Source organism: Passer domesticus, chromosome 1 (genome assembly GCF_036417665.1).
Source record: "Passer domesticus isolate bPasDom1 chromosome 1, bPasDom1.hap1, whole genome shotgun sequence".
Taxonomy (NCBI): Eukaryota; Metazoa; Chordata; class Aves; order Passeriformes; family Passeridae; genus Passer; species Passer domesticus.
Window position 1 is genome coordinate 20,784,480 of NC_087474.1, and position 22,596 is coordinate 20,807,075.

A 22,596-nucleotide genomic window follows, 5' to 3' on the forward strand; every position below is an offset into this window, starting at 1 on the left:
AAAGTCCTTTCACTAAATGGTAACAGGTGTCCTGTACAAAATGTGTGTGCTGTTTTTAATAGCATGAAGTCATGCTGGGGCCATGTATAATACTTACACATCCAATTTTTCAGTTTTTCTCTTTCAACATAACATTTCTGGACAATACACAGACAGTTGGATCAAAATGTGATTGAAATCACAAATGCGTTTACTTGGGAAATGATTTTCCATGTAATATAAAACTGCTTGACTATATGAAGAGGCATATTAAAAACCAGGATTAGACCTCACTAGTACCTTTGTGCAGGGAAATTTATAGTCTGTGCTTCTTGTGTGCATTCCTCTTCTCTTTCTTAATGTTTTACCATCCTCTCAAATACTAAAATTAACAGTTTTCATCCTGACTTTTAAGTAACAAGTGCATGAGCAGAAAGGCATTGAGGAAACTGCTTTGTAGTAAGGGTATGAACTTGGTCTAAAAATACCTGCTCATTTTAACAGGATTTCTGAAATTTCTGTAAGAAAAAAAAAGAAGTAATAGCTTGAAGAAATACTGGTGTAAATTATTCATCAACAAAAAAAGAGTGAAGTTTTATTGATATTTGCATTGCCATCATTACTGTCAGGAAAGCTCCTGGATAAGTAGCAAAGTGAACCTTGCCCAGACTGCTTTCAACTCTCAACAGAAGTTTAGAGCTAGAAAAATCCTGTTTCACCTTTCTGCCTGACAAGAATCTTGCAAGCACCAGCTGTCTGCTCTTTCTGACTGTTAAAGTCTCTCATTTAGCACTAGGGTATCTTGAGTAGCAGTGACGTCTTCCCATGGATACTGGGAAGGCTCTGTGTGTGTGTGTGTGTGTGTGTGTGTGTGTGCATGCAGTTTCCTTGTTAGTACACTAGATTAAATCTGTCCGTTATCTGAAAGAGAAAACTGTAATCACCATCCCTCCATCACCAGCAGTATGAATTAACTGCCATGTTGAATTTGTGCCCTTTGCAGTGCTTGTGCCACATAATATTTTATTATACCTTACTTAAAAAAACCCTATTTGTTATATATTATATCAGATGCTATTTGCCAATTACTATATTTGTATTGGGAAGTACTAATATTAATGCAAGAAATATAATTAAAATATTGTTAATGTTTAAGTTTCCATAAAAAATCAGAACTTGAAATGAGGATTTTGGAGCTACTTTAGGTATGCTTTGCTTTTAGTTTTATGTGGTAGGGAGCTTTATTCAGATTTCCTTAAAACATAGCGGTAAGATACTTGTGGTGAGATGAGTAAATGGTTAGTCTGTAAGTATGTCTCTTCCTAGCTGCAAAGCTTAAATATGAGCTTTTAAGTCTTTTTCCCTAGAAAATGGAAGCAGTATCTATTCGTCATTACATTCTCACAAAGTTGCCCCTACAGTCATTTAGATAGAGGAGGTCAAACTGAATTGCAAACATTGTAAAGGACATGCCAAAAAGCCCATGGTGTGGTAAGTACAGCTGGGGAATGGCACTGTGGAATGGCACTGGATGTACTTCAGGTGCAGCTCACGTGCACAGGGCATGTCCAGCAGGATATGCTCATACCAGCCTGAGCCTTCCAGCCACCACTGTTGCATCCACAGGTTTTCCTTGCAGCTATTGTTGTGTACTCTCTCCTTTGTTATGGTAGTAATAGGAGCCATGTGTGTTATAGAAATCTGGTGAAACTAAGGAAGAATGTCTTCAACCTGCTTGAACCTTTTCCCATCAAGAAACAAAGCCAGTTCAGAAATTAAACACATGCTGTTTGTAAGCCAGAACTGTGAGACTTCTTCTCTAAAGCCAGAGGTGGAAGCCCTGCTCAGGGCTGCAGAGCTGCTCTGCAGTTTGCTGTCTGTGCTAGGGTGCAGGGCAGTTACTATCCTGTCCTTCAGGCAGAGTAGCTATTAAGGGAAAAAGGGCTAAGTGTATTTTCAAGTCAGATGGCATTAGGGATCTAAGTGAGAAGCCCTGGAGAGGAAAAAAAAGTGAGCAAATGTTAGTATTTGGAAGAAACATCATCAGAGATTCAAGTTGTGTAATTTTGTGAAATGTGAAATTAAGCTCCAGGACATGACTTGGAGTGGGTACTACTCAGCATTTGTGTATAATCCTTTGAGAATTTAACCCATTCTTAAGTCCCTAATTTCTTTTTGAAGAAAGCCTTAAATAGTTAGTAGGAGTAGAAAAACTAAGAAATTTCTTACTCCATTCTCCCTTTCATATTAGCTGGAACAAGGACAGAAAAGTACAGTAAGAATATTTTAAAAAGGGGTGAAACTTCAATTTGTGTAGACAAGAAGTGGCTCTTTTTCTCAGTTGTTTTTCCTTCCTCTGAGTAGACACTCTGAAAATTGCTGCCGTATCTATGAGAAGCTATCTAATTCTGATTGATTAGTCCATTTGGCTAACTTAACAGATACAGTCATTAATTAAATTAACCATCCACATAAAAAGAAATTCAGCAATTCTTTTGATGGGAAGGAGGAGATGAAAGTTTCAGAGCTGTGGCTATCAAAGCAGATTGGTTCATAGAGTATGGAGATAGCTAATCCCCTCTGAAGTGAAAAGAGAGATCATGTATGAGCAGAGAGGAGGTTTCTGGGTAGGCATGAGGATAAAGGAGAATTAAAGTGTCCCATGTAGTGAGATACAGAAATCTGCCAGCTAAGTGGCTTTTTTGAGTTTATCTTGCTGTATGTTTTAGTTAGCTCATGGCTAATACTGAAAATGTTCCAGGACTTGAGTGTAATAACAGATTATACAAATTGTCCTTTGTACTCTTACTGACTGGCAGATAGAAACATCCATTCTGTTCCCTCTCATCCAGTTTTCCACTTTCTCGTTCTTTGTTTTATGACAATCAACCTGCCTTATCTTTCTTGGTGTACAAGGTGAGCTGTATTAAAAATGTCTCTGATAGTCACTCCTTCTATAGCTAATATTTCTGTTAATACTTGTTAGAGGATGTACACCACTGGGAGAGAATATTTCATTTTATGGGAAGCTTCCTCATCTTCATGTGCCTGGTACCCTGAGAGTGCCCATTCCTCTTACTGCAGCCCTCTCAAGCACGATGTTGCAGGAGGCTTCCTTCTCATAGCTGGCTCTGCCCCAGGGGCTAGCATTAATTGTGCAGTTGATATGGCATCTATCTCTTATCAGTGTCTCCATCGTTTCCTTGAACCTCTTCTTTTCTCTTGAAGGTCTCCATATGTCTGTTGATAATTTCCTGCTGGCATTCTACCCATCCAGACCTTTCTGCTGATTTCAACTAAAACCTTGTCCTCCTTTTCAGTAATGCATCTTCCTTCAGATCTCTCACTTGGTGTTCTTGTCTGGCATCATATTTAATCTGAAATTTTAGGTGTACATAATGGAGAGTTGTGGAGACAGGTGAGGGTGAATAAATGATAAAGAATTTCTACAGTGTTCAAGGAGATACAGCAATGATATTGGATTATCATGAAGCCAGTCATTTGTTTTATTTGTAACATTGATGCTGACAAAAATACATTATAGTGCTATGTTTATGAACTCCCTTTATTTCTACCTTTCTTAACTTTTTAATTCTTCCTATGGTCTCTAAAGAGAGCCCTTTATTTTCAGCTCTTTTTGTTCTGTAACTGTTAGGCTTTTCAGCCTCTTAAATCTGGAGAGTTAATTTTTATTCAGAAGCTGGTGATTGGCATTTTCCTTCTCTACTTGAAAGTTTATATTAAATTTATAGGGATAATTCCCAGGTTTTTCTCCATTTAATATTCAAATGCAAACCTCTTCCTTTTTAAAACATCTTTAATCACCTATTTTTTTCTTTTTTTGTCTTGAAGTGCTTTGTAATCTCTTGTTTTTTCTTTCTGTTTCTTTAAACATTTGACCTGTTCTGTCCTGTTTTGTCTTGCCACCATGTTTTTTTAACCTTTTTTTCTTCCTGGTGCAGCCTCTTTCTGCTGGGGAACCCATCTATATCCAAAGCTAATCTCATTTCATGGGCTCCCAATTCCAGCTTCATTTTGGTAAACTGTTGATTCAAGGTAGAATTTAAGTGCATGTATATGCATCACCTTGGATAAGGATAATTTCTTTAGCTGGGGGCCTGTTCTGTAACAAAATTCACCCAGCTTGTGCCTCTTGTGTACTGTTGTGACTGGGAAGATTGGAAGAGCAAAGAGGAGCTTGCTAATTTTTTTTTTGTTCTGGCCCTTATGCTTTTGAATCTGTATGGGATAGGCTCATGGACTTTAGATAATGCTTCAAAAATGCTGCTGCTGTAAACAAAATGACACTACTTAATTTGTGTACACTGAAATAACAAACCTCTGACAACAGAATTGCCATTATTAGTGTAGCAGTGTTTTTCCTTGTAAAAGCAACAGATCACATGTACTTTTTTCTGTGAAATGTTTTATTTTTAGGTGTTAACATATGCAGTTTTTTTCATGCCTTTTCAAAAATTTTGTACCAATCCCTCAGCAAATATTTAAGAAAATCTCATTCTGCAATATTGTCAATTATAGTGTTGATGTTTTTTCTCTATAATTTTTCCATCCTTTGTGTTTCTAAGATTTTTTTCACAATCTGTTTTTTTTTCTTTTTTAATGTGCCAGTTTTATTTATAATTAATACTAAAACTACCATTTAAGCTGACAAAGATGGTTTCTAGGATAGAAACTAAATTATTCCTGTTTCATTTCTACCATAGGAAAGTGTGTATTTATTTATGTTGAAATGCATATTATTTTAATGCTTATTGTCTTATCTTGCTTAAATAATTTTAATCATATTTCACATGTATTTTAATCTAGATTTTTGTTTGTTTTAAAGGAAGGCCTTCTAATAAAATGATGCAGTTTTGTGCTTGTACTGTTACTGCAGACAAAACATGACTTCACGTAGGAGGTGATACCTTCTGGCCTGAGTTTTTAAGATTGTGTGTAGTGGTTAGTTTGTAGCTGAGTTTTTAATAGTGTTGGTTGCACTATTGGATCTGCAAGAGTGTTGTGGTTTTTATGATATTTTTAGTGCTGTGGATCATAATAACAAAGCATATAATGTCTTCATTTATGGGTTTTTCTACTGATTAAAATATTCTCAGACATATCCTGCCATGTTACTTAGGACAGGCTTTAAAAATGTTTCTTCATTTCAGATCTGTGGTCTGTATGCAAGCTGTGGACTCAGTCCCCAGGAGCTGTGCAGGCGGGTGACCTTGTGGTGTTTCCCTTCCAGACAGGCTCATTTTGGGAATCAAGGCACTTGTGACAGACCTTGAGAGGGGTGGGAATGCCAGCAGCTCCCCAACTGTTTCCAGACCATTTGTCCTCAAAATAAGGACCAAGCAGGAGGAAAAATGGATGGGCCTGTTTGGAAATTGTTCTTTTGGCCTACTTTGAAAGTAAATACAACTTGAACGCCTGGGTATGTCCATCACTGGGATGGTGGGTGGGAGAAGAGCAGCTGACTGACCATCAGCAACCCTGGAGCTGGATGCCATGGGACACTGTGTAGCCTGAGGAGAAGCAGGACCCTCCCAAGGTGCAGGCAGAGCAGCCCAGCCCAGGTCAGAGGGACGCTTGGCCAGCTGCCCAGTCCCAGTAGCCCAGGGCCGATGGTGAGGGAAAAGTGGAAGAGCTCAGCAAGCATGTATGAGGCTTCTCCAAGAGCCCTTTTCCAGGACTCCCAACACTTTGAGTCAGGTACAGTGTCTGTGTTTGGCAGCTCCCAGTTACATCCACTAGCTTGTCCATTCCCAGCTTGAACCAGTACAAACCTCTAGCATTTGTGCTTTCCTGCACTATGTTGAACATTGTAATCAGCAGCTGTGCCAGAAAAGGTTCTTTTCAATTAGTGTTGAGCTCACTGGCCGCTTTTGTTACTTTCTAATGCTTGTGTTGTACAAGGCAGAGAATGATCAACGTCTTTGTTTTCTCATGCCAGACAATTTCCAGATTTTTGAGAACATAACATATGATCTTCCAGAACATTAAAACATTAGCAGCAGTGTCTTTTAAAAAACAGTAATTTTGTTAGACCCACGTGAGAAGAACCTGTGTTTCTCCTTGTCATCCCCCCAAATACAACTCTAAGGTCAGAGTTAAGCCATTCTGTTTGATCTCTGTACTATGTACTTTCTTTACTGTCTTACATTTTACAATCTCTTGGCATGAAAACCTTTGGGTCCATCCAATAGGGAGGAAGACATTAGTTTAACTGAGTCCCTCTGAAATAATGAAGAGTAAAGATAGAGCCCTAAGCTATAAAGGAATCTTTATTAAAGTTATGGAAGCATAAACTTCTGCTGAAAGAGTGTAGTCAATGCTGGGAAGCTATATCACTAACTTCAGCAAGCTAAACTAAATACATTTTAAGAGAACATCTGTCTAAATTACTAAATCTGGAAAATGCATACGAGACCTTATAGAAGTCTTTGAGCTTCCCTCAGGGCATAAGTATCCTAAATATTTAATACTCGCTTCTAAGAGGAATCAGAGTATTGTAATCAGGAACTCCACAGCATATCTTTTAGGTGCTCCTCAGTAATGGGTCAGCTGCAGGCAGCTGTGCCAGGCATCAATACAGATATTGGGGCTGGCCACTATTAAAGGGGCTCACGCTGGTTCTGCAGTGGCAAGGGAGTCACTCACTCTTTCTTTCACCCTTATTGAGAGCTGCTCATTACCTCCTTTGCATCAGCTCTGGAGCTGATTGTACCTCTTGTCAAGGGGTTTCAGTTACCTAATGCAGCAAAAACATGGTTTTGTTGAACCCTCCTGAGCACCTTGATGAGTGCCAGTGCTGACACCAAGAGTATTTTGATGAGTGTTAGCTCTGGCACCGAGAGCGTTTTGATGAGTGTTTGTGCTGACACAAGTTGGTTCAGTGCTTGCTCCTGAGGGGGCATTGAGACTTCCAGCTTTCAGCAGTGACCAGCTGTGAACTCACTGAGCCAGAGGAAAGCCCACCTCCATGGACAATTGTCCCATGGATGCTTCCATTCAGAAATTTGTTAGCATCCTTCATTTTTTTGCCTCTGTCCCTTACACTTAGATACAAAGGTTTTTTTAACATCCAATTTCCATTGGCTCATTGACAGTCCTTATGCCTTTGAGATTCTGCCAGCATCTTCTATAGCCCAATTAGTTGCTCCTGTATCTTGGTGTGTAAATTGAGGTGCGTTCACATTCCCTCACAACTTAATTTTTTGCTAGACTTCAGGACACCCTCTGTGTTTCCAGCTAATGGAACTTTGTAAGCAAAGCTGCCCAGTACCTGTCTGCAGTATTTGAAAAGAGGTCTCCTTTGGGCAGTCATATTAATGATTCCTCAGTTTGACTGGAAATACATCTTCTTTGATGTATTCTGGGATGACAGTTGTGTTTTCCAGGAAGACATTCTATTGATCTGCCAAATCATTTTGCCAGAAACAAGTGTGGTCATGTCTCTCTTTCTTATAAACCAGGTCCTCCAAAATATGTAATAGAAATTCCCTCCAGCCCTTAAGTGCATAAATTTGCTGTTTGTACAATTGAATTTGATCCTATTTCTAATAACCAGTCCTGAAGATCATCCAAGGTCTTTCCTATGGGAGTTTTTTCAATCTTTTTTATTTTCCATGTTTTCCGATTTAATGTTATTAGCATATTTCATTGAAATGCTCCTGGTTTTGGTGCCTGGGTAATTAATGCAAATATCAAACTGGCAGTTTTTAGGGATGATATTGGAGGATCCATACTTCCAACTTTGTTCTGCTTCGGGCTCACTCAGGGTAGTCACCAATGTCTCTGTGAGCAAAAACGTCCTTGGTCCTGCTGCCTGTTTGGCCAGGATGAAGGTCTGGAAAGCAGAACTACAACTGCTCTGGGCTGCTCAGCTGCTCCTGCCCTTCCTTCATGTGGTCAGTTCATGTCTAAGCTCAGGCGTTTTGATGTTTGAAGGAGAAATACTACATTTTTGCCTCTTTTGCTGAGCAGGTTTGTGCTCACTGCCTCCTGCCCCAGTGGCCAACTTGCCTCTTGTCAGGTTTTCTTTACTAATTCATCATCTCTTCCAGCTTAATTGTCACTGAGGTGGAACAATAGCAAGACTTTATACTGATTAATCTCAGTAAATTTTTGTAGTCTTTGAAGCTGCTTAGTGAAATTTACAATGTGGATAATGTGGTCTCTCCCAGTCTTACCAGTTCTGTGATTCTGTGGTTTGCCTGACTAGAAAATAACTATGAGGAAGATAATTTGACTGGTTTAGCATTTGAATGGCTTAGTAAATACAGCCTGCATTTAATTTATATATGTTTGCCTCAGGTCTGATTGTTTTTTCTCCTTGAAGTTTGTTCCAAGTCCTTGTGTACATGGAGGCTGGGATTGCTATTGCCCAGAGCCTTTTCCTCTGGCATTGCTGGAGCTGCAGGGCTCCCAGGGGTGTGTGCACCTGCTCTGTGAGCCTGCCTGGGCTGCAGCTCCTGGGGCCCACAGCTTTGCCTGCCCCTGCAGTGTGGAGCTGAGCCCACCACCTTGGTCTTAGAAGGTGATGTCCTTGTTGTGCCACTGTGTCCTTTGAAACCTGCCAACACAGCTGCTGTTTTCCCTCAGACTCCACCTGGATTCCAATTTCCTCAGATTCCATCCTTCTGCTTTTTTACTTTTTTTGAAGTTCACCTAACTTCTGTGCTGTTTGCTTTTAGCAGCAAATAGAAGAGTCTCTTGAATTACAGTCAGTGTCAGTGGCTGGTTTTGGACCTTCCATGAACAAACTCCCCTCAGTTTTTTTTTCCTTGTCCTACCTTTTGCTGTTAAAAATCAGTATATCCCATGCACTGTGTAACTCCATTGGACATGGTTGTTTTAATGATTTTTATGAACATTTTAGGAAAAGTATCCTGTGGGTTTTGCCCTTTTCAAATGTAAATGTTTAATCAGTGCTTGCTGAGAGGGAGTACAAGAACACATGCACGAGGCTTATGGTTCTTTTTTTTGTCTTCTTGCAGTGACCTGCTGTCTTCTGAATATCTTGAGAGGCATATCGAGCAAGGTGGGAAGACAGTGGAAGTTAAAGTAAGAATTTCCTTTTTATTTTTCTCTTTTTTAATTTGCTTGGCTTTTGATGTTCATGAAAACTCACATATTTTTGTGAAAGGAGAGATAACTGATTTTTCAAGTGATTTGTTTTACTATCGTGAGGCAAGCATGTTTCATGTTTTCTAACTTTCAGCTTTAAACAAGGCAAATACACTCCATTGTCAAATTTAGTACATTAATGTTTATATCAAAATGGTACCCATTAAAAATGTATTCATAGTAGTTCTTTTTGCTAGTAAGTATATGTCACTTTTGATACTTCTTGAAGAAAGTATTTTTGTTTTGGTAGATAGCATTTTCTCATTGTACCAAACCCCAAGTTTGTTGGTTTGCTATGAGCTTTATAAATTTGAGAATAGCAATATTTATTGTATAATATTTCCAGATATCTAGTCACCAGTTCTGTGTTTCTTTCTCTGTGTCCTTGTTGGCTTGGTGAATACAAGATGGTATTTGTTGCTGTTGTCTTGTGTGAAACATCCCACAGCCTTTGCAGAAGTGTTTTGTTCTCTGCATGCAACATAGGAGATTTTTCTTGAGGACCCTCTATTTGTTAGGACTTATTTTATAGATGTCAGCTATAACTTTTGTATCAATTATTGTAGATTAAGAAGTGTTCAGAAATGTATTATATATGCTACAAAATGGAAACTCTAAATTTGCCTATCAGGTAAATATTAGGTAAAATTTTGTTTAAAGTTTACATTGTATTAAAAGAAATCCCCCCAATTATTTTACTAAATCTGAGATAATCTAAACACTTCAAAACAAATGCATTAACCTCTGCAACATGAAAGTGGAAATGGAAATGGGCAAAACAGTCCTTTATCCACTGGATAGCTGAAGATGCAAGTTTCCTTTGGTTTATTCCCTTCTGTCATTTGCAAATAGGAAGTCTCCTCTCCCACTATTATCAAGATAATAGTCTGCATACATTATCAGACTGAGGCAAACACATACATGTTCCATTAAATTGTAAAGACTAATTCCTCAGTCAGCTCTGCTCTGCAGTCAAGAAGTCTTTCTTGACTGAGGTTCAGAATATGAGTCAAAGCAGAAATAAAGATAATAGCTGATATTAATAAGAGAAAAACAACCCATTTGTCTACATTTAGATATATATGCAAGTTATCTAAGTTAATCCATCCAAGCCCTGTCACTGAATTGTTCCTGATGAGCAAGCCTTAATCAAGCAAGGAAATGTTTGAAATCAGCAGCTCCTCATATCTAAGCACTGTTTAATTGAATGGGAAAGTGATGGGAGGATCAGGCCTTTCAGAGGAAGGGTCAGGAAATGCTCTGGGTAAAACAGCTGCGAGCCTCAAGGGTCCCACAGATTATTTCTCCTTGATTTAGATGCTGAACCAGGGTCAGTGTATACCTTCAGGGATGGCTATCATTGCCTTGCTCAGTATTCTCAAATCTGCCTGAAGTAGAGAACTATCACTGCTGCATCCAGCTTGATGCTTGAGGTGAGCTGAATTGGGAGTGAAAGGGGCTGCACAGACTGCAAAGGCTACAAAGGACAGGGCTTGCTGCTCGAGTGGTGAGTTTCCCTCCCCTTGCTGCCCTGTACCATGGGCAGGGGTGCAGGGGTGGCTGGGCTGGACAGGTGGGCTCCTCTGCCCCTTCTTTTCCACTGCCCCAGGAGTTCTGCAGGCAGCAGTCCTATGGAAGCATACTAGGAAAGGGAATGTAAGGTTTTTGCTTGTTTTGTTGCATCTCAGTGTGTGGGATTGGCAGAGAGGGAAGCAGCTGCTGTGACAAAATGTCAGAAGAGCCTGGTGGCCACAGTCACGGGAACATTTTCATAGAAGTTCAGATACCAAAAGATTTTTGGAAAAGTGCAGACTACTGAGTACACTTTAAAACCAGACACTGGGTGAGGCTGATTTCAGTACTCAATAGCTGTTTATAAATAAATCTGGTTCCCTCTGACCAGTCAATATTTTTCAGAGCACCTGTAAGTTCATTTTAGAGCTTTGTTTGTCTGTTGAACAGTTTCTGAAAAGACTAGCAGTATCTGTTTGCTTTGGTTTTACATCAAATGTTTTGAAAATCTTAATGCAACTATAAGAAATTTCCATGATGGTGATTTATTACCTTTGATTACTCTGGGAATTGTTTACCATAACTGGTAACATAATTATTATACTAGATTTTAGGGATTGTGCAGATTGCTTAGATACTTATTTAAAATTAGCTACTAAAAGGGTGCAACTTGGGGATAAATCACAAAATATGCACTCTGCTATGCATATTCCAAAGCAGAAGCTGAAGAGGTATTTCAGAAAGGAGACAGGTTTCTATCAGTGCTTCAACATGCTGCTCTTCACCCATCTCTGTGCAGTTTATCTTGGGCTGTAGGCAGAGACAGAGGCGGCCTGGCAACATCTCTCTTGCTGCTTTGGTGGGAGAAACGGCGACAGGAAGAAAATGTCCATCTGCCATCCACTGCCAGCTGCAGGCTTCGAGCAAGCCTGCTCATGCAGAGAAATTGCCTCCTCTGTTCCTTGCCTTCTTACCAGAGAGGTGTATCTCAAATTCCATAGACATTCCCCCTTGCATTTCTCTGTGCAGGAAGACTGCCCAGACACACAAATGATCAGTGCTGCTGTTGTGCCACCAGCAGTATGGGAGAAGAAGGAGCTTTGAGGCACGGTGTGAAGGCAGCTGTACGTGCACGCAGCAGTTTGGGAATGTGTCTGGAAAGCGGATCCTGCCTTGGCTCACATGCAATGTGGAGTTGATAACTGCTTTTGCCACTCCTCCCCCTCTCCTTCCCTCCCAGTAAAACTTCCTGTGCTGTAAAATGCATATGGATCTTCTGCCATTACTGAGAATACTTCAAGGAGGAGAGGGGGGCAGGGGAAGGGAGAAATGTTTATACCATAAAAAACACCACTTCTTAGTAGCTAAGGGATTTTTACTGTGAGAGGAGTCCTCAGTTTAACATACCTTTTTGTCATAAGAAGATGCTACATTACATTTGATTTCTGCATAATTATTAATACATTAGACCATTGTGAAGGTGAAAGATATTACAAATGTTTTTGTAGGGTACCAGCATTTAGCTGCTGCAGAGGAGAGGCTTCTTGTTAATTTGGCACAGTTAGGCAGCACCTAAGACATTCTTATTAAACAAGCAGCAATGTGTAATGCCTAAGAAAAACAAAAGGAGCTAGATGATCAAATTATTTCAGTGTTTCCCCCCACAATCTCCTCTACTGTACATCACATCTCTACTAGGAAAGCAGGAATGTTGGCCTAAATTCTCTCTGGTAGCAAAGAGAATAATCAATTAATAAGAAAGAGAAAAACCCTTCTTGGCATTGCCTTTTCCTGATTGTGTCATTCCAGACCATCCTATGCTCATAGCACATCAATACTCAGCCTGTGTATACCTAATGTTGTTGCAGTATATCTGTGTGTCCTTTTATCTCTCTTTCTCCCTCTTTTTTCGTTGTCATTCTGTCACTGATGCTGTCAATGAGATGAAAGGCAAAAAGCAGCTATAGTGCTGAGTAATTCACATTGCTGGATTTTTCACCCTCAGAAGAAACAGCTGATATCTATTCAGTGATATTTTCTCAATAAAATGTTTCAGTTTTCCTCTTCAGAGTGTGTAGAAATAAATGTTTCTGCTTCTATTCCCCCAAAACAATGGACACTTCTATGAGTTCTTAGGAAATTGCTTTCTGAAAAAGATTAAGCCGTGAAAATAATTAAGTCAGAAAACTTGCACAGGTAGAGATGTGGTAGATAAACACCAGAAAGTTTTGATGGCATGTTTAAATATGGCTATAGAAGGAACTATATTTCATAGGCAGTCCTTAAAGTCTGAAATTCTTGTGTGTGGTGGTGTAAACAAAGCAGGTGTATTATGGGCACAAAATTACAACAAGAGTACTTACAGCATAAACTGCTGCTTTTTCTTCAGCCTCTCAGCATGTTCCTATGATAGCACTGAACAGCATGAATGGAGGCATATCAAATGTTAGGTACTGTTTTTTCTCTGTTGTAGCATTAACAGAGGAGCTTTGGCCAGGCTTGTCCTGTGGGTTAGGACTGCTGTGTGTCCCAAGGTGTGCTGAGCCCTTCTGCTGGGCCCTGCAGTGCCCAGACCATGCCCATTGAGCTTCCTTCAAAGCATCCACAGCTGTCCTGTCCAGCTGGGGGGACCCAGCACAGCCTCCTGCTCTGTGGGGGTCCCAGCAGAGGGGCCACCATGGTAGTTTGGCCAATTAGGGGGTTTGGGGCAAGTGCATTTTGATGCTGCACAACAAAGCAGAGCTGTTAACTTGCAGAAATAGTCATTATGTTGTGTGTATTGCTTGACTAGTAGAGTTTGCAAGATGACTGTTATTGTAGCTTACAGCTATTTTAATGCTTCTGCACAAGGGGGAAAATGACTGTTCTTCATTGTCTTGCTGTGCTTAAAGCCTTGGCTAGTGTGTGCCATGATGTGTATTTGAAGGGCTCTTAAAATGTCCTTTTTAAGGAAAAATTATGCATAAGGGAGAAAAACATTAAAATCTTGAAAGACCAGAGGAGTCTGGGTACCCTTGATAGGGTCAATATTGCTTTTTTTCTTAAACTTTCTGCTTCAGATCTGGTCTCCTCGAGCAGTCCGTTGATTGAGGGCAGTGTGTGTCAGTGCACACCTGTGCCTGTGTTTGATGAGACCTTATCCAAGTAGCATTCCAACATTTCATTGTTATCTCCACAGGTACAAACTGATCATAAGTCTACAATAATTTGTGGTGCAGCCAGATTAAACACTTAACCAGTGAGCAGGTCATTTTAATAATTGACTGGTATGTTTCCAGTCTTATAGCAAGACTGGAAACCATCATCTTCCAGTTAGGGTACTCACTGTCTGAAAAGAATTTCATATTATTCCTCAGGTTTTGGTAACTCACCTCTTTGTAACCACAGAGGAAGGTGTTTCCGTTGCCAGGGAAGCCTGTATGCTAAACAGGCTTTCCTGCAAGGGATTACATTTTCTCCTGAATAGCAGAGTGCCAGCTGGGCTGGCAGAGGACAGGATGGGAGTGCAGGAAGACTCAGCCCTGGGAGGCTGGAGCCTGGGGCTGGTGGGGAGCTCTGTGTGCATCTACCTGAAACTTGCACAACCTGCTGATGAAAACTGAAAAGGAGAAAATAATAAATAATGCAGGAATTATATATGCCTGTTTCTGGCAGAGTTTTTTTGGCTGCATCCAGAGACTAGAGAAGCCATAATTATCAGAAAAATCATTCTCAATCTTGTTTGAGAGAAGACTTTGAATAAGGGTTTCTGTAATGTTGTCAGGTCTCTCTCTTGCGCCCTCAATGAGCTCTCTTGGCAAATTACTAACAAATCTAAGCCATAATCTACTTTTTAGTGATAGCAGTAAACTAACTGAAGAAGAGCTGATGGGGAGTCTGAGACAGTTTAGCAGGGGGCCCTTGCAAGGTTGATCTTCAGAGTGCTCTCATCAAATGTTTTCGTTAATGACTTACGTGAAAAAAAATATGTGTATATTAATGAAATTTGCCAACAGTGCAACACAGAAGTATTACAGTGCAGAGAAGGATCAGCTGGAAAACTGACTATCTTTTGACCAATGGAGTAAATAAAAGACTGAATAGAACAAATGGCAACTTCTTACACTTAGGGACTAATTATAGGTGTTTGTTCTGTACAATGAAAGTTCACAAATTCAAAGTCCCACAAGAAGGGGAAGATTAGAGTGTAGTAGTGGAACGGAATGGCAGGATGGAAGCAAACTGATCCCAGAGTATACCAGTCAAATTGCTTTCTCTAGGTTTTGACTGGAATTAATGTGTCTTGATGAAGAGTTGACAAAATTTTAAAATTTCCATGTATTTTCAGTTACTCTGGATATCTTTTTTTTTCCCCCAGTAGTGTTATGCTGTCACACTAAGTCCATAGGCATTGAGAAATATCTCACTTTCCTGTTGCAGCAGTTTTTGAATTCTGGAAGCAAGTCCTTTAGGGTTTAGAAAACGTAGTGTCCTCTATAGGATTCCAGGGCAAGATAATTAGCTCTCATACATAGTGCATTTTCCTGACCTAATGATCCTGCAGGCTGGCACTTTTAATGAACATTTAGAGTAGATTTTTTAAATATCTGATTATCTCCCTGTTATTACTCACTTACTTTTTATATACATTCTGCTACCAAGGAGAAGAAAATTAAAAGTAACAGCTTTCCATATTAGGAGTCATTCCCAGGTCATGGTTTTGAATATACTACGCTAGAATGAATCCCAGATCATGATTCATGTAGGATTTTGCAGGTTTAATTATCTTGTCTCCCTTTTCTTTGTGACGTAAAAAAAAAATAAATTAAAAAATCCAGTAGGTTTAACTAATCCTGCAGGGGAAAAATGTCATAAAGTGGAAGTCTTCCAGAGCTTAAAAAGTACATTTCAGTGTGGATGTGGACCCTAGTGATGGCGGGTGGTTCTGTTGAAGTGACAAGTCAAGCGACTTTGTGACCATCAGGAGTCATCTCTTGGGTACTCTGCCACAGTTTTGTCTTGTTCCAGAAGGAGGATAGCCTGAACTTGCAGAAAAATCTTGTCTGCCTTTGTGCACCTCATGAGTTATTTTCCATGAGTTGCAATAACATACGACATACATAACCAGAGAGTGGTAACAACCAAGTGTTCTGTAATCTCAGACTGTACGAGGACTGAGTATGGCTAAGAGAAATTAATTACTACTATAACATTAAAGAACATCAAATCACTTTGTAGATGCCCTTATTAAAAAATAAAAGTGTATTTTTGGATTTAACTTAATCCTTTGAGGGGGAATTAAGCTAAGCAAACAGAAGCTGCTGTACTTCTGAAGGAGTGCTTCCATGCAGTGTGTTTTAGCTTGACATCTTTACTTTCTTCATCTTGACTTCTGTAAGTAGCTTTGCCTAGACATATCTCTTGTTCCCTATGGATACCAAACTATTATAAACAGTAGGTTAATGTTTCTAGACACAGCCTCAAGCTCTGTGAATTTTCACTTAGAGAGAAAGTTCTGTCATTCAGAAATAATGAGCCAATAAGGATATCAGAGTTGTGTTGTTTTCTGTTTTCCTCAGAACTTTATATCTTGTTGACTGATTGGTATCCATGTAGGTGTTGTGTTGTGTTTATAGTAATCTTGTAAATCACATTTTTACACCTTGGCTTCAGACTTAGGGTAAGCTGATGAGTTGATGTGGCAGATTGGAATGCGTAGATTAAAAGGAATTTTCATACTGTCCCTTAAAATGTTTGCTTCCATTTCCCTGGAACAGGAATGCAGGAGTGGGGCAAAATGACTGTAATTTAAATTACTTGTATGCCATGACTGAGAGACACTAGCCACTGCTACAAGAGCTGTCTTAAAGACAGCAACTGAGTAGGCCGGAAGAGGTAACTTTTTCTCCTCTGCCTCATCCTTGCCTGGCAGCTGATAATAAAAAATAATTTCCCCTAACACCAAGGTAAGTCAAGGCAAATCAAGAGTCTGTTTTCCAAGCAGATGCCAAGGCAGCTTCCAGAGCAGATGGTGTTGCGTTGGCATGAGCTCTCTGTCCACACCCTGCAGTGTTTTGTGGGGCATCTTCTCTCATAGCTACTGGGCAGTAAACACAACCCTCATTTGGCCTCTGAACTGGAAGCTGGGCTGATATCTTGTGCCATCTGCTGAAGGCCCCTGCTGTGAGTCACTGATGGCAGTCGGAGCGAGTCGCCTGCGTGCAGGATCCTGTCACATACACGTGTGTCTCTGTTTGTTAAGAGTGCTGCCAACAGTCTTTAAACATGGGCTTTTTGTGAGGAAGGCTTAGAAGTGGCTGTGCCTTATCCTAATTTTGGAATCCATATCTCTGATTTCAGAAAGTGAAACAGCGTTATAATCTAATGTCACCACAGCGTGTCGGTTCTGAGCTGTCTGAGCACATGTGATAGCCATCCTCCCACAAAGGGAGGGCACCGTTCACAATTTCAGAACATTTGGCTTTAAGGAGACTGCAGTGCAGAAACTACTCTGCAAAGAGGTGATGCCAGGTCCTGGCGTTGTTACTGAGCTGAGTAAGAGCTGAACTCAGGGCTCAGCACAGCAGGGCTCCTGCCGGTTGCTGAAGTGTGTGTCAATTAAAAAATGTTTTCTCTTATTGCAGTTACACAGGTCAAAGTGCCATTTTGACTCTTCTCTTTACTAATAGAAACCCATTCATAGCAAGTTGTTTTCTGCTGTAGAAGTCAGCGAGCGAGGGTGCATTTTCTTTTCCTTTTGCTGTTGATCGTGCAGCCTTACTTATTATTGTTATCTGGCAGCTCATCATTATCTAGCATTCACAGAATGGTGGCTTGAGCCTTAGCTGGCCTTTTGGGAACTTTCCGCTGCAAGGAAAGAGGGAGATATGTTACTAGGATTTGAATTAAACCAGCAATCTCCTTTCCTGTGGATTAAAAAGTGTTAAAATAGGAATATGTAGGAAAAGGAAGGTATTCATTTTAAGGTCAGTGCCTGACTGTTGCATGTGTTTTACCAGTCAGCACCTCTCTTAATTGCAGAAAATGGCTTACTTGGATATCCAATGTAGAAAGCAGATGAATGTGCATCCTTATTTTCCTCCCCTGGGAAGGTCATAGTGTCTCTGAGGCGAATAACAAACCCTGCCAGTGTATGGTCAGCAGATGCCTTCTGCACTGTGGCTGCAGAGAGGAGTGAACCGCTGCCATTAATGACTGTCTGGGCTGTTTTTTCACTTTACTTATTTCATCCTTTATTATGAGTGTTGGCTAATGTGTTTTTCATCTCTTTTGTGTCTGCTCAGCAGCTGATGCCTCTCAAAGCAGGGACAAACTATCTTAAAGTATAAAACCGGAAACATTTTATTTGCATTGCTGACACCTGTGTCTTACCATTTTTAGTGTCTTTGCCATGCTACGTACCCAACAGGTTGCAAGAAGACTTGTACTGAATGGGCAAAAGGGTTGCATCTGGTTAGAGATGAACTGTAGCTGTTCACATGGTAAATAGCTCTAATTCAGGATTTTGCAAGAATTATCAAACTTAAGCATCAAGATGAAGGCTATCTTATGAATTGACAACTATCATAATGATTAACTTGTTTTAATTGACCCTGGGGTAACTCTGTTGGGTTTTTTAGGGTTTTTTTCCCTTGTATGATGTTATTACACTTTTATCTCTCCAAATTAATAAACTTTTTTAAAATCTCTATTTTCTGTACTGCCCTTGGAGATCACTAGTAAGTTGTCCCTCACGTTGAGAAGGTTCATGCAGGAAGGATAACTTACTGATCCAAGGAAATGGACAGCAGAGTGCTATGGGCATTGGCAGAAATTTTGCCTTGCAGGCAAATGAGTGTTGCAGGTTTGTGTCACAGCTGTTGTCACCAGGCTGACCTTGTCTCATAGGAGATGACATTTAGCCTAATTTTCTTCCAGACTCTAAAGTGACCAGGTTCAATTTTAGAGCAGAAGAGGGTAAATGTGCTGCTCAGACTTATGGCTGGCATATGTTGAAGAGTGGTCTGATTTCCTCTCATCTTACACTGAACCCTTCCCCAGTAGCTGGCAAAGGAGGAGGTTTGATTTGCTGAGATGGGCAATTATTGCTTCTGAGAGAACAAAGAGAGGCTCTGTTAGCTACAGGAAGCCAATAGCTCTTCACAAAAGACCATTGATGTTCTGGACTGAACTGTAGTTGGTGCTGGTTTCAGCTCTTAAGGAAAGTCTTAATTACCATATGGGACCAGAATATTTTTAGGGAAAAAAAGAAGATTTTTTTTTCCAGCTTTTTTCTCTTTGCTGAAGATACCAGTAGATAAGAGAGACAACTCCAGTCCTTCAGGGAGTGTTTCCAAGAAGAGAGTAAAAGAAGATAGATATGATAATCATATTTAGTGTTTGGTGGTCTTAGGGCTTTCACATACTGTGATTTCTCCTCTATTACAGTGCATTTTATGACACACCTGCTATAAAACAGGTTTAGTACATGCCAAACCCAGCACAATTTCAGCCTCAGCACTATAGTGAAGCAATAACAGTAAACTTCTTGCCCAAAATTACACGTGCTTGAAAAAATCTGTCCTGTAGAGTACCTTTATGTGTCCTGATTCTCAGTACAGAACCACAGAATCATAGACTCATTAAGGTTGGAAATTATTTCCAAGTTCTATAAGTCCAACCTTTGATCAAGCACCACCATGCCAACTAAACCATGACACTGAGTGCCACATCCACTGGTTTCCTGAACACTTCAATTCTCAGAATTTGTAGCTTTAAGTACCCACACAGGGGTCAAACTCAGAACCTTGGTGTTATTAGCACCATGCTCTAACCACCTCCAATAATCATGTGCATCAAGTACTTGGAAAAAAACCAATCTTCATTCAAAGAAGTGAAAATAATTTTTTAGCTTAATTTTATTAACTGGTTTGCAGCAAACTTATGTTACAATGATAGGAACATAAGTACATAAATAAAAAATGTCTCCTGGATGTTAGCATATAGAAAATAATGTTTTGTAGTGATAAGAACTGGTCCCTGAGACTGAGATCAGAGTTGTGTTTCTATCTCCACCAGAATTACCATGAACTCTAGTAGATCACTGAGTTGAATTGATTTGATTAAATAGAGTAGAATTTGTGTATCTCAATTGCATTTTTCCCAGACAAGAATTTAGACATGTTTTTGTTATATTTTTCTTTTCTAGATCTGTATCCATAATTTTTTTCCCATGGATTTATTACAGAATAAATTAATTTGGAGGTACTCTCATGGGACATTTATATGAATCCCGTTTGAAAGATCAAAACACACTTTTGAGCCACAGACTGGACTCTTAGTAGGAAAAAATGTTCCTCCTGGTTGAAAAGACATGGTTTTGCAAACTAATGGAGCCTGAGATTCTATTTCTGGTACATATTAACTACATTTTCTGAGAACAAACCAATTTGTGTAATTACTCCAAATTCCTTCCACAGCTAGAAGCCTGTACAACTCCCTACTGATAGTCTTTTCAGCATTATTTCCAAATCCATGCACTTAATTCCAGTTATATCTTTTACAGGAATACTACTACAAGAATTCTCTTTAGAGTGTATTTTATTGCTCATAAGGTTTTAGATCATCAATATAGTTTGATTTTTAGCTTTGTTATTTGGTAACTGGTGTCTCTCTTTGTTTACTGCTTATTCATATGTTCCAAAAGGACCTGAAAGCCTTAAGCAGTTCCATGATCCTGTAGAGGGGGACATCCTACTGACTGAAAGAAAAAAAATTGCAAGTCAAAAGAACTTAAAGTAGCTAAGATATAGGAAGTAAATAGGTGTAGAAAAAGAGGATAAAATAGAGAAAATGAGCCGAAATTTCGGGAAAAACAAAGAAGGACATAGTCTCTCTGAAATCAAATTAACTGAGGATCTTGGTGGCTAAAATGTACATGAGTGCAAAGCAGAAATTGAAGCAATGTCCTTTTCACTGATACTTGATCTGTGTCCCAAGTTCTGGATAGTCATGGAAATGCTGGTCCAGAGGTCATACACCTGCTGTCAGACACACCTTGGTGTAGCCTGGGATGAGTCAGCCCCAGAGCCTCTTACCAGCCTGAGACAAGGAGTCAAACAGTACCTGTGTGGCACCAGTTTCCCTTCAGCCATCTGAGGGGTGCCTGTGGTGGGCAGCATGGTGGTTACTCTGCAGGTCAGCGTGGTGAAGGACTTCCTTTGACCAGGCTGAGATCAAGGCTGTTTCACTGTGCGCAGCTGTGCTCTAACAGGCTCCTGTACTCTCTTAAGGAGTGCACCTCAAGCCAGAGGCACCCATGCGTTGTGGCTGCTTTCAACAGTAGTTCCACATCTTGTAGAAAAGAGAACAGGGTTTCCTGATCAAAACACAAAACTACCAACATAGCCTACATATTTTCTTACCTTTAGTCTGATCCTTATTATTTTTTTTTTAGCATTTGAAAAATAAAATCCAAAGGCATTTAATGTCAGATGTCTAAAATGACTGTGCTATGCAACTTGCAAGTGGCTGTTGGCTTCTGAAATAGCTGTAATTGTAATGCCTTTCTCTCCCTCTGGTAAATGGACATAAATATTCAGAGGGCTGGGTACATTAGGCTAGGTAGATTATTCATTCATTTGCTGGAAGAAGTATTTGCAAATAAATGCTATTAAAAAAGAAAAGTACTGAAAATCTCCTTCATAGTTCTTTAACCAATGTGTAATGCTGTGCATTACAGCACAGCTAAATTTGGTGAGACACTAATAGGTAAGTTATTCTGAAGAGTAGATGTCAGTGAAAATTTAAGGGATGTTTGAATTTTTTTATTTCTAATTTTGCATACAAATATTGTGCAATACTGAATAAATTTGTTGCATGTGTAGTAGGGCTTATCAGTGAAAGCCCTACTACAGTGAAACCAGGGGGGATTTTTTTGAGTAAAGTCAGCTGGATTTAATAGAAAGGTATACATTTTATTTGCAGAAGAGGCAAATATTCATTTTCATTGTATTCCTTTACTACTTATTCTTAGAGGTTCCATTAGCTTTGGAGTGCTAGTGACTACTTCTCCTTTGGTCATTTTTTTCAATCAAGCATTGTTATTATTTTGTTAGCATACCTTTATCCTTAGAAGAAGGAAATTGCCTTACCCTCAGAGCAGATGCAGAGCATCCTGTCTGATGTAGTCATGTGCAGGGCAGATGTTGAGTCTAAGCCCCCTACTTCCAACTCTTTTTCTAGTCAGTGAAGAAAGATGAGCACTTCTGGAGTAATTTGTCTCTGAAATCCATCTCAGGATGTCAGGGGTTTCACACTGAGATTGTGAAATTCACCATTTGGTGTACAGTGTCGAGATGATGGTGTTTGTCTGAGTACCAAACCAAGGCTCAAAGAAGATGGGATGAACACCCACATGAGTGATAGTGAGTTCTTGGTGCCATGTCAATGGCTTGGGAAAGTATTTATGAAAAAGCAGTCCTTGACAGGATGAAGTGTGATGCTGTGGAATGTCCCATGGATTTACAATCTCAATTTCCCATTTCAGGGAGGAGAACATTGCTATTATCAGGGAAAAATTCGAGGAAATTCTGTATCATTTGTTGCCTTGTCAACATGCCATGGATTACAGTAAGTCTGCTGTTTTGTTTTTATTGACCTTTGTTTATCATTCTTTTAAGGAAAACCAAGTTGTTTATAGTAAAATAACACATGTATATAGCAAAATAAATGCTGTTTATTTTCCTACTGCTTTTTCACCAATATTAAGTAATCAAAAATCTTCATTATTTACTTTTTTTTTTCCTAAACTCAGGACTAATGGCAGTGGCCAGGCACTGTTTTAAGATAACTTATTATAGAGATGGCAGAGGAGAAGTAGCTGAAAATAACCAATTCTACAAAAATAAAAACAATGCCAATGAATTATTTGGAAATTGTGTCCTTTTCTTGTTGCTATAATGATGTATATACTTTATTTTTTTTCTAGTA

General features: G+C 39.6%; 1 protein-coding gene across 15 annotated transcripts in view; it reads left to right on the top strand.

The window, feature by feature from the left end:
• Positions 1-22,596, top strand: part of ADAM22 (ADAM metallopeptidase domain 22) — a 131,496-nt gene that overhangs the window by 48,956 nt on the left and 59,944 nt on the right. For all 15 annotated transcript variants that reach the window (XM_064409239.1, XM_064409250.1, XM_064409257.1 and 12 more), the window contains exons 4-5: positions 8,985-9,051; positions 22,154-22,236. In XM_064409239.1, coding sequence (XP_064265309.1) covers positions 8,985-9,051; positions 22,154-22,236 — 150 coding nt within the window. The remainder of the gene's footprint in view (positions 1-8,984; positions 9,052-22,153; positions 22,237-22,596) is intronic.